Here is a 12,917-nt window from a genome sequence, read left to right on the forward strand (position 1 = left end):
ACTTTCGATAGTATATTTTTTTAAAATGCACTCCCCTCAGCACCTTGTACAGTATAAGTAGGGAAAAAATTAGAGTATTAAAAATGCGAGGTGTTTTACTGATCGATTTCATATGGAATAGCCCATTCAGTAAATAGTGTAGGTGTGCGAGCAGCAGAGAAATCTAAAAAATCCCTCCTGGTTGAGAACCACTGGTTTAGGCTGTGAGTGTGCCACGGGATTTTAAGTTACACCTTTAGTGTAAGACTCCAGCTAGCCTTACCTGGAGTTACGCTTCTTCCTCGCCTGAAGAGTTTCGTGTGCTGAAGTTGCACTTGGTGTTTCTCGTGCTGGTGGAAATGTTGAGCGAAGATCCTCCCGTCCTTAATCTTCACGTGGATTCTGGCAGGACACTTGGAACCGATTTTAGTTGACTGCGGGTAGAAAGCCAGATTTTGTGGACGGAAAAAAAGAAAGGAACAGTTTTCCAACTACACTTACCATCATTTTCGTACATTTTTAATAATTAGGCACAAACTACACTGAAATAACAAAAATCCCGACACACAAGCGAACTACGGGCTAACAATTAAGTTCAGACTGTGAAGGTCTGTACAGGATGGAAGGTGTTCATTGGCGGTCCTTTTAAGGGGCGAATCCACGAATAGAAACTTCCCCTACAATTTTGTTTCTTTAATCTTATATTTTCCAGACATAATTATTTTCTATGATAATTTTTAATCTCATTACATTTTAAAGACATTTAAAAGTGCAATCTTATAAAAGAACTTGCATTAACAGGCCAGAGTTCTCGATTCCAATGTAGTTATTTATGACAGAAGTTCTTAAAGATTCTCTTTTTAGCACGAGTATGAAGATAACTTTCCGAATGTGTGTCATACAAGGTTTTTTTTTTTCTACGATAACACAAATTTACATTAAATAAATATTTCAACTTAGATTATAACATCACAATGTCATGGCCGTCTAAACTCAGAACCATTAAGAAGTAAGTGACCATGATATGGCAGCCTATTTTATTATGTTCACGATTTCATGGCCGTCTAAACTGGCCATATAATCAACAAAGCTGTTAGGAGAAATCTTGTTACAATGAGTACTGCATGTAACTTCAAAGTAATTGAGGCTAAAATATAGATATGAATGTTAAATTTGTTACTTTTTTGTGTTACGTGTAATATTTAAGTAATGAAAGATCGAAGTAATATATGAATTTCTTACTGAATGAAGTTTGTACATTGAATATTACATTTTATTTTGCAGTGCAAAAAATGAATAGCAGTGCGTAAAGGGATTAATTTTTTACGTACTAGTGTTTTAAAGGCTCACTTTAGGGACTGATAAGTGGGTAAATTGCAACTTTACGCATTATTGTATAAAATATATTTTGCATAATGTTTCTCTCACATTTATGGTTTAATGTTTGAGAATATTTTGTTACTTTAATGATTAAGAAATGGATTTTTGATAACGCTGTTGCCTACTAAATGAATCGGTCATTATTAAAATGTACTAAGTCATTTCTTTCTTTTTTCGTGATAATCGAAGAAAACAATAATTTTAGAGTTATGTTTCTGTTGTGTTTACGTATCACTAATCATAATAATACTAAGCTAGAAAGTTTTCATCTTTATTAAATTCAGAAACAAGCTTAGGAAATCCATCAAAATATTAATTTCGTTAAGAATTGACTTAGTGCATTTTAACAATGACCGATTCACATGTAGACGCGTGTTTAAAATGAGTGAGTACCGCAAGAATTAGGTCTATGTCTCAGTACTGTAGTTTTGTTAATTCGGCCACAGAAGACGGTGATATTACGTTAGTCATACAGAGAATGAAATTCATGACCGAAAAAAATGCTGGTTGAAAGCAACATCATACAAGTAGCAAAATTTTATTTGTTATATTGAATTATTTCAACGTTACAATTGCTTGTTTGTTAAAATGTATATATAATAACGTTATGCAATTTGTGTTCTTTTGTCTTGAGTGTTTTTGGAAAATATAATTTCAATTAATGCTCCGCCATAAATGTTGTAACTAAAACCTTGTGCATCCCTCGTGTTTATCGTATGGCTCGTCCTCCCCCACACGTTACCTGCACTTTGCTTACGTTTTCACTGTGCCTAAACGAGACGCTCTACTGTACGAGTATATCATGTGCACCATTTCTGATTGAATTGACTTGTAGATACTTAATACAGTATGAAGAAACTCCGCCTTTGTACACAGACGGACGGTATGCCCGAAACCAGTTTTTCAATTTCGTAGATAATAAAATTAGTAAAATCCTTCAAGTACTTGGGATCAGTACGAAAACAATATCGAGGAAGAAATAAACAATAGAATTGTTATGGCAAATAAAGCATACTTTGCAAATCTCAACCTATTCAAAAGCAAATACGCATCCAAACAAGCAAAATTAAGACTATATCTAACAGTAATAAGACCAATTGTAACATATGCAAGTGAAACCTGGACCCTAACTGAATTGCCTAAGCAAAAGCTCCTGGTTTTTGAAAGGAAAATATTACGAAGGATATTTGGCCCAATAAAAGATGCAAACGATGAGTGGAGAATTTTTTTTTTTTTTTTTTTAATTTATTTGACAATTTTTGTACATTAGTACTATCAATTGTGCTTAAATAATTAACGTTACAATAATATGAGACTTGTGGAGAGGGTGACGTCCATTAACGTTCCTCAAAGCATCAACAAATCAGTGTGCCTTTTCCTCTTGAGGCGACGATCAGGCCGTGCAGGGGGCAGGTTCCGAGGAATCTGGTTGATTAAGTTGTTAGAATGTGTTGACAATGTTGCAAATAAGCGTGTGTAGGAAGAATGAATTACAGTCTCTATTTTGGCTAGGTCTAGATCTGAATGAAGTGTTTCATTTCTTACGTACCATGGTGCTCCAGTCATTATCCTTAGTGCCCGATTTTGGAATGTTTGAATACGCTTGATTTGGCTTATAGAAGCCGATCCCCATAATGAACATCCATAGAGCCAAATAGGTTTGAGAAGCATTACATATATTAACCTTTTGTTGGAAAGGGAAAGACTAGAGCTGGAAAGTATTGCTTTCAATCGATGAAGTCTGTATCTTAATCTCTGGAGGGTGTAAGTGAGATGTTTATTCCAGGTCAAGCGACTGTCTAGGATGAGTCCAAGATATCGTATTTCTTCATGCTGTGGTACTGGTGAACAGTTGAGGTATAATGAAGTGGAGAATTAGAAATAATAAAGAGTTAAATAGTTTAATACAAAACCAACACATAGTAAACTACATCAAAGGCGCAAAGGATGGCATGGTTTGACCATATCAATCGTATGGACGAAGGTAAAACAGTTAAGAAAATATATAAATGGAACCCCATCAGTAAAAGAGCAAAAGGAAGACCAAAAAGTAGATGGAAGGAGAACATAACCAACGATTTGAAAACAATGAATGTAAAGAATTGGCCAAATCTTGTTCATAACAGAAAGGAATGGCGTAAATTAATTGAGAAGGTCAAAACTTCGACGAAGTTTTAGCACCTATTGAAGAAGAAGAAGAAGAAGAAGAAGAAGAAGAAGAAGAAGAAGAAGATAAAATTTGTATTTCTGTCAAAAATCCAGAAATCGATTTTTCAGCATCTCACTGCTTTTTGGTTTTAGTTTGTATGACAAGAGTTAAAAAATAAGAAAGCATAAAGAACTCGTGGACGCTTACCGGTCTTCTGCCCCGTCCTCGGGGCCGGTACACGCCGCTGCGACAACAGTTGTAGTAGATGTGCACGTCTCCGTTCCGCTTCTTCACCTCTCCCCTCTGCTTCACGTACGAGGACGTTGTTTTTCGTTCGATGTTGTCTTTCCAAGTCAGGAACTCTGGGGACATTGTTACATAACGAAATCACAGACTTCGGAAACATACCGGGTGTGAACAAGCCGATACCACATTGAAGGGAATTGAGTCCTAACGCGCGGTTCACATGAGCTACCGATAATTGCACGTCAGATGTTGATAGTTTAACCACAGTCTTATACATACAGTCGCGCAACTTCAACACTTTTTTTTGCCAACATTCGCGACACTAGCGCCCAAGCGGCAGGCAAGGCACTGGTCATAGGGTTGATACAGCCAGCACGTGCTTTAAAGGGATGCGAGATGTTATAATAACGTTTTAATCATGCGTCGGAATAAAGGCAATGTCTGCAATGACGAAAATTGCAGTAACAACAAGTTTAAATCTCCGAATTTGTCGTTCTTCAGATTCCCTAAAGACCAAGAGAAAATCATAACTCAGTCATAACCAATAATCCACGTTGTAGGTAGCATACGTATTGTGTTCTATAAAACATTTATTAGTTATCGGTTACCTATTTGTATGTCAGGAAGAACAGTTTAAATAAAAACAAAGTAAATACCTGTTACAGTATATTATTTTTTTTCAGAGATCATATGTGTAAATGTGTAACCATTCCGATTTTGGATAATATATCTACAGTTTTTAATGCAAGTAATTCCATAATTTTTGTATTCGTGTTTTTTTCTTTATATTTTTAAAAAGTTGAATGTTATATAGCATTCAAGTAGGTATCATGGTATTAATTTTGCAAGAATTCATGGAGTATAGTAATCCTTTTGCAAAATATTCACTTCTTGAATAAATCCAGACTGTGTCGATAAATTTCTGATGTGTTGGTGTAGATTCATGTGGCAGACGTATTAAGTTCTCAAGAAATAAAAGAGCCTTTTTAAATTTAATATAAAAAGCGATCTTTTCTGTAATAATTTGCATGACTGTTATTGGTGTTGATTTTACATTCCCAGTGATTATTTGAGCCGTTCAGTGCAGAAGTGGTGTAAGTCAAAAGCAGGTAATGAGGTTTAAAGTAAGAATTCTGTAAAATACAGCGCAAAGTTGCAATTAATATATCCTTCGTTCTATTCACCGACTATTAATAGTTTAAATACATTCAATATTAACTGCCACTTTGCGTTGTATTTTACAGTATGTTTACTTTAACCCCTAATTACCCATTTTTGACTTACATCACTTCTGCTCTGAAGATAAAATTAGGCCCACATTTTCTGAGTTAATTGAAGTTACAATTTTTTTAACAAAATTGCGTATTCATTTATTTGTTCTCACCTACGTCATATTAACAGTAAGTGCATGTAAATTACGTATTATATAGGTAGGATAAGTTAAACTTAGGCATTATGTGTGAAAACTGGAAATGTAATGTAAAATGCGGTAAACTTGCCATAAAAATTTAAACCATAACACCAGCACTATTTGTGACTCAAAATAATAAAGGAAATACAGGTTCTTAAGAAATGGAAAAATAATGAACTTCATATTAATGTTTAAATCCTCCCCTTTTCTTTATTTTCAAGTTTACCCCAATTTGCGGTATGCAAAATCGTTAATTTCTCAGGAAATCGGGAGAGGAGTTCACCACGCGATGTACCCTACGAGATATGCCCTACAATTCTGAAGCTACTAATTTTTACTCTTCTCACAGGAAATACAAAGTTCCAATGATTCATAAATATATTTAGGAATGAATGAATTAACCGACCACGCACGAACAATTATATTATTTCAAACCATGATACGTGATCAGAGCCATGATTCAGTTGTAAGGAGCAGAAAGAATTACTTTTATTCCCAGCTTCTGAAACTTGTAGATTAGCTGCGTGTGAAATTCTTCCAGGATTCTAAAGTAGAATTAATAAGAACCATATACACTTATTGTATAGCATAATAATATAAAATAAACTACGCAAAACCTGTTTTCTGATGTGTTATCATAAGTCGTGTGCACACTTTTAACTTGCCTGCCGCTAGAGGGCTACTGTCGCGCCAGCTGTCAAATGTTGGCATATTTTATACGTATGAGTTGCGTGACTGTATCTATTAGACTGTGGTTTAACCATTGCTGAGTTTCTAACAGTATTCAATCACCGCCGCAGAGTATGTATTAAGGTACGGTCACACGTCGCTACTTTTGCAGCGCTACATTTATACTGCAGCTGCAAAAGTTGCGTGTCGTGTTCACACGTAAGCCCAAAGTAGCGCGCTGCACGCTACTTTTCGTGCTGCGCAACCCGAGTGCAGCAAAAGTTGCAACTGGAGGTTGCGAGTCTGTTCACACACAAGGCGCTACTTTTGCAGTCGCAGTCATGCTGCAGGTTTCCATCTCCGTGTTGACTTCTCAATATACATTTCGTGGTTATGTTCGCATTGTTAAGAAACTCATGCGAAAGCTTACTTATCTATTATTTGCTTTTCTGGCCTAACTAGTATTCAGAAATTGGCATTATTTTTACTATAAAGCTTTTAAAAACGCCTATATACTTAAATCATAACCAACAGCATATTCACGTAATCAATGTTGGCAACCCTCCTGTTTGAAACTACGCTACGGAAAATTAAAAAAATGTATTATATCGTCAGCAAATATGCTCAGACTGTGTTGTGCATTTAATAACTATTACAAATAATTTATTTCCATCACATCTAACATTAAAATATATCCAAACAATAAAAGTATCATTGGCACATTTGGGTGGCAACACTGGTCGCAACCGCAGCAAAAGTTTAAACAAAACCGATATCAAAAATGCTGCGGCTGCAACCCTGAGAACCCTGTTCACACGTCGCTACTTCTAAGCTGCGCGCAGCATGGAAAAGTAGCGGGCAGCAGGTTCGGCAGCCGCTACTTTTCAGGTTGCACCGTTGGTCACACGTCGCAGTACAAGAGTTGCGCAGTTTTTTTGTACTGCAGCGCTGCAAAAGTAACGACGTGTGACCGTACCTTTAGCTCCGTGGTAGAGTGTGAAGCTGTCAAATGACACATTGTGTATGTTAGGGTTCGAATCTCATAGACTTTTCAACTTGGCTTGAATAAGGCTCTCTTTAGTGACTGGGTGTGATTTGAAGGCTGTGATTTTGTCGCTGTGATAGATTTGTCACTGATTCCGGTTATGACTGTTGTTTAGTCAACTGTCCGAAGACAGATCTGAACCTCACTTGGCACCACTTATGAGGCAACTAGGCCAGGAGATAAAGGGGTAGGGTGGACTGCTCTTTTCCTTTATTGTATACATCGCCGATTAGCTACATACTCCATTAATCCGGCTGTGACTATAGTTCCAAAATAACAGCTCCGAGAAATCGCCCTCTTCCAGCGATACGTGATTCGTAAGTCGTAAGTTCGACAAAACGGAATTGAAAGTTCAGTCCAATAAGAGTAATGGGTGTGGCAGGTGAAATGAATACAAATTCTTATTGGTTATCCATCAACGAATACAGTACTGTACTTGCATTTCCTGCCCGCCCCGAGACTTGTGTATGCGCTTCTAGTACCACAGTGGGCTTCGACAGTTCCGTCTCACAAACGGCACAATTCTCAAATAGAAATGAAGAGTTCATTAATTTAAAATCAGTGATCAATATGGATGTCCTAATCATTAAAATATTCTGTTTTCCTTTAACAAAAGTATCACTACAAAACACAGAACCAATTCCCATTCAAATGGCAAACCCATTTCTTGATGCCCGTATAGGGGCGTGTCTAATTCTCCTACGTAAGCAGTCGAACTATAGGATGTCGAACTTGATTTCTGTCGAACTTAAGAGCTTCCACTGTACGTATATGACAGATCCAAAGTCCAGGCAACTGCAAGCCAGAAGATTAACTTGAAGGACAACATAATCTAATTAACTATCGTTCCACTCTAGAGGTTAACGAGGGCAACTCTTTGATACTGAAGTACTGTACCTAGTGCAGTCGAATAGTGTGCACGTAAGGAATAATGCTAACGTGCTAAGAGTAATTCAAATTAATGTATTACAAATCACAGGAATGAACTAGACTAGACAGCAATTCGGAAGGCGGACGGCTACTAGATGCGCCGTAGCCTGTATGGCATGTGACGTCACAAGCTTGAACAGGAGAACCAATCAGAATCAGTCAGTAACAAGTGCTTCTCGAGTTAAGGCTGGTTAACAATAAACCGGGAACTGAAACGGCAACGAGAACGAGAACGGAAATAATGTTAAAATAAATGTATTTAAATGTGAACGTTCACAATAGTTAATTGTGAATGCTCACATTTAAATACATTTATTTTAACAATATTTCCGTACTCGTTCTCGTTGCCGTTTCCGTTCCCGGTTTATTGTGAACCAGCCATTACTTTCTTCACGTGTGAGTGTTTTAAAATATCGAATAAGTAAAACTAACATATACTGTGTATGTGTAAGATAAATAAATGGAAGGAGATACTATAAAAAGACAAGTACTGCACAGGCAGGCGCGGGAAATAGTGTTTAAGGTGTATAGGCTAATTATTTTTAAAACATTAATGAGCAGAACTCTGCCGGGCATCATGGTGCTGGGCGCAACGTTGCCAACGCGCAGAAGACGACTGCAGAAGCATGTGGTGTGGGTTTGCGAACCGTGCAAAGAATTATTGTTAGTGAAGGAAACAAATGTTTTAATCTTTCGTTCTCCTGGAAAACATCCTCGTCGTGAAAAAACAGTCTCTGAATTAGATGATTTTAATAAAAGCGTACTGCGACGTACAGTATTAGATAATAATACGTACCTTCGAGAATCCGACTCTGAAGAATCTGACGGAACTGATAAGGGAATAAGCGACTTCGATTAAAACCAGGTACTGAATATTTATTAAATCCTAATTTATATTAAATGTGACCGAAATGTGGCAATATAACATGGTACTCGTAGTTACTGTTTTAGGGTATTTAACTAGCTAAAATAATTTGCGCCTAGAAATAGACCTAAATACAATTTTTACTTAAATAGTGTATCATTTTTTTCTAGGAATGCACCGTATACATTTCGTATTAAAACTGTGTGATAAGATGATGATAATAATAATAATAATAATAATAATAATAATAATAATAATAATAATACCGCACATAAAAATCTTAAAACTTTGTATAAGCATTATTAATAGAATGTAAGATTTGATAATGGTCTGATAAAAGGTTTGTCATGCTTGCAGTAATCAACGGCTAAGGTCGTTATTGTCTTTTTAAAATTGAAATTCTCTCCTCAGCTACTTGTATTGCGCGTGCGAGTGAAGTACGATGTGGCAATGCTGCGCATTGACTAGTCTAGCTGACTTGGCTGACCTACTTACCCTCCAGCGATTTGAACTCCGTCGATTCGCACGCAGCGTTGCATTCGAATTTGACGCCATGCGTCAACATGTGACGCTTGCAGTTCCCCTTCTTCGTAAAGCTTTTGTCACAAATGCTGCAGACATATTTCCTGTCCATGATCAACTGCGCTGGAATCCATCCGTTATGACACCGATCACTACAGCTGTTTAGTGTTTATTCACCGCTGTGGAATAATGGCCAGCATGTGTGTCCATGAAACGAGAGGGCTCGGGTTCAAATTCTCGTTGGGATTTTATTTGAGGCTTTCCCTCAACCAATTGAAACAGAACTGCTGGGTAAATTTAGCGTTGAACTCGGACACAGTTCGCCATCATTAATTCACACATCAGCATCCATACAGTTGCCGGGTTAAGTTCACGGTGCGGCGTGCTGCATTTGTACAAGAGCGCGTCCGTTCGGCTACCCAGTAATTCACAGAATAGGAGCGGTAAGCACAATAAGCCTCAGGCTGCAGTGTAAGCCTTCGGGTCCCTCCGAACAAGAGAACAAAAATATTTAATTTGTAATTTAAATTTGTGCATATCGAATATGACCACCAGTGTTCTGCAAAGACGTAAGTACGTACCATACGCGTTGACTCCAGAGCGGGGAGCAGGGGCTGTTGTCTCTGCGCTCGTTTCGGTACGAAGGGAAACAAGTCCTTCAAGCCCTGTGAATTTTTTTGAACATACGAACGTACACTGAAGAAGAAGGGAGGGCACACATCTTTAATTTAATTGTCGCTGGGGAGTGTGATGGTGTGATTTCATTACTAATTCGAAGTCTATTCACGCGTTGTTTATGGTGACAAACTGGAGATCTCAATGTGTTAAAAGCGTAAGTAGCGGCCTTGGATTGAGATCACAGGTAGGCGTACTTAAAGCATGAGCATAGCCTTCGTAATATGAAGTGATGTGTATTTTATTTTTAAACGTTTTTGGATTTTAATGTTGCTGAACGCTTTCTGTGATTAATTACATTACATACCGCTATCAGACACCACCACACGTGAATTGTCACAGGTAGTTAAATTTCACAAAACACAACAAACACCCATAACATAACACGTAAATGAAAACATCGTGAACGATCACGGTGTAATACAGACACGGGCTCCTGGATCGTTACGGAATAGCACATTTCTGTTGTTTGTAAACAAACAAACGTGTGAAACTTGTATAGCACAAGCAGTGGTTGCGGAACAATTCTGGAAAGAATAACAAGCAGGAAAGAATCCTTATTGACACTTCGACACCCTCCCACACCACACACGGGACTGATGTCTAATTTGCGTTGCGTTATTTCGTGATCAAATGAAAGTGAGAGATGGAGTAACTTTATATACGCGGCATGTAATAACCTTTCCGTAAGCTGCACATTTTTATTACATGTTTCTTTCCTTTATTTCTAAAAATAATATTTATATGACATATTAATTTTCATTTGCTTTTATTTACTTAACAATGATGCACAATGGGGCCAACACAAAAATTTATCTTCGTACTCAATTCATGCAATTAAAGGATTTGTGATCAATTTTCCTAATCCATTTTTCCTAAAGTTCATTCTTCTGAAAATCAGTTTTCCTAAAACTGAAAATCCTGATTCCATTTTCCTGATCTCATAAAAATATTCAAATATGAAAATTGTGAACAATTTATGGTAATCATGATATAAAGTTTAGAGGAGAATGGTATGTGTTAATGCACGTAAATATTGCAAAATACGATTCTCATCCTTATAAACGTCATAATTATTGTTGACTATGGCCTATTTTTAATTCTTCTATAAGTTGCAATCCACGTCTTTTTTGGACCTGCCTTAACATTCCTTCCTAAATTTAATTCTGCTAAAAAAGTTTCGGTTTTTGATTGTTGTTCTTGAAACTCTATCAACACCGAATACAAATTAAGGTGAAATATATAGAGAAGAAGGTGAAAAAAAAAGATTATTTTCAAAAACTATTTTTCATTTATAAAAAGTGTTGCCAAGACGTCGTTTCTCTTTAATTTTTTTTTTTTTTTTTTGCTATTGATACCTTGTACTTATTTTTCTTCTTTTGGATTCTTCAGGTCTCAAAACATGAAAAACACGAAAACTTTATTTTTGTAAATTAAAAAAAGAAGCACGTTAACGGCTTAAAAATTTAATTACAATATTGTACAAGGTATAATACACTTAAAGAAAGGAAAAGCATTAAAAATAATTTAACCGTGTTCTAATTGTATCACATGTTGCTATAAGTTCACATGATGTGTCCAAAATGGCCCCCATTTACTGCCAAAAATGAATAAATCTGTCTTCGAAAGTCTTTAAACACTATTCGGTTGATCTGTTGTACTTCATTCTTCCAGGTCTCTTGATTTATGAAATTTGACACTGACAACCTTTATACAGTGTGTCCCATAAGTATCCAACCATAGCTAGGTCACTGGAATATTGTTTCTGCACGTAGAAGTTTTTGTGAATGAACTTGTGACAATGTGAGATCAATTACGATTTCCTATTCATTGCTTATAGTAGTAATGGGGCTAATTTTTACACCAGTGGAGAAGTGAATAACAAACAGTACAGTTGCGAACTGTGTTATGGTACGATCCAGAATATAGAATGATGTATATTGAACTGTCAGCCGCAATAGTGGTCCATGACTAGAGCGCTGGAGTTATAATTCTGTGGACCCGAGTTCGATCCCCGGCGTAGCCTCGATTTATAACTTGTGTGTTGGGCAAGCCCAGCTCATCGTGGCTGTACCGTAGACCAGCCTCCTATGGCGCACCCTGGGCAACGACTCTGTCGGTAAACTGGCTTCATATGGGTGAACCCATTAGCAAGAAATAATAATGAATAAATAAAAATTGAACTATTTTTCTTTGACTACACTGCGATTAGAGACGCATATCTGATGATGCTCCACAGTGTACATTCTGAATCTTTAATTCTGACCGTGATTTTTCTATTTTCAACATATGTGCTATAGATAAGAAGTCCCCAGATGGCTGTACATGTAATTTCCTGGATATTATATAGACTGTAGAATCCCTGTTGAATGATCACTAGATGACTATGGTCCTAGATCATATATGTAACAGATAAGCCATCGCTATGTTAAAATCGTTTGCACTTTGAAGAGAACAACCGCCAGGATCGCCACCCGTCTGCCGTAAACGAACACGAGATGGCAGTACAGTCGCTAATGCAATTCAAATGGGAACTATGACGTGACTCCTTATGTAACAACTAGATGGCAGCGTAGTAAACCTGACAAAAGTTGTTAACTTCAAAACCTATAAGGCCGACTTATCTATCTATATATGATCTAGACTATGGTGCATGAAGATAAAAAATCAAAAGCGTGGCTCATCTGAAGATACTATCGTGACGTGACTCCATTGTTTGTCGTGTCATAGAGAGCTGGATAGATCTTGGGTTATGTCTAACAGTTAAAGAACAACACACTGAAACAATTTTGAGAGTTGGTAACTTGGTCAATGGTTTCAGACTTATGGGACACTCTGTAGTTTCATTATGAAATACGAACACATTTACCTCTTGAACACACTCGATGAAGTTTTACGATTTGCCAATAAAATTCACGGTAATTTACAATTGCGTTACCATAGAAAGGCGGATATCTATCCATAATGACGTACCGAATAAAATTCGTATATGCAAGATATACCGAAGCCTGAACTAACCAAACCTGTCACTGATACTCGTTCTTAC

The 12,917-nt window shown here is 36.9% G+C and overlaps 1 protein-coding gene across 1 annotated transcript in view; it reads right to left on the reverse strand.

Annotated features, from left to right (window-relative positions):
• LOC138698647 (uncharacterized) overlaps positions 1-10,266 on the reverse strand; it is a 34,900-nt gene extending 24,634 nt beyond the window's left edge. Inside the window, exons 1-3 of the mRNA XM_069824779.1 lie at positions 9,170-10,266; positions 3,716-3,870; positions 263-413 (exon numbers count right to left, since the gene is read on the reverse strand). Coding sequence (XP_069680880.1) covers positions 263-413; positions 3,716-3,870; positions 9,170-9,308 — 445 coding nt within the window. The 5' untranslated portion in view covers positions 9,309-10,266. The remainder of the gene's footprint in view (positions 1-262; positions 414-3,715; positions 3,871-9,169) is intronic.
• Positions 10,267-12,917: the final 2,651 nt, after the last annotated feature.

This window comes from Periplaneta americana, chromosome 4, assembly GCF_040183065.1.
Source record: "Periplaneta americana isolate PAMFEO1 chromosome 4, P.americana_PAMFEO1_priV1, whole genome shotgun sequence".
Classification (NCBI taxonomy): Eukaryota; Metazoa; Arthropoda; class Insecta; order Blattodea; family Blattidae; genus Periplaneta; species Periplaneta americana.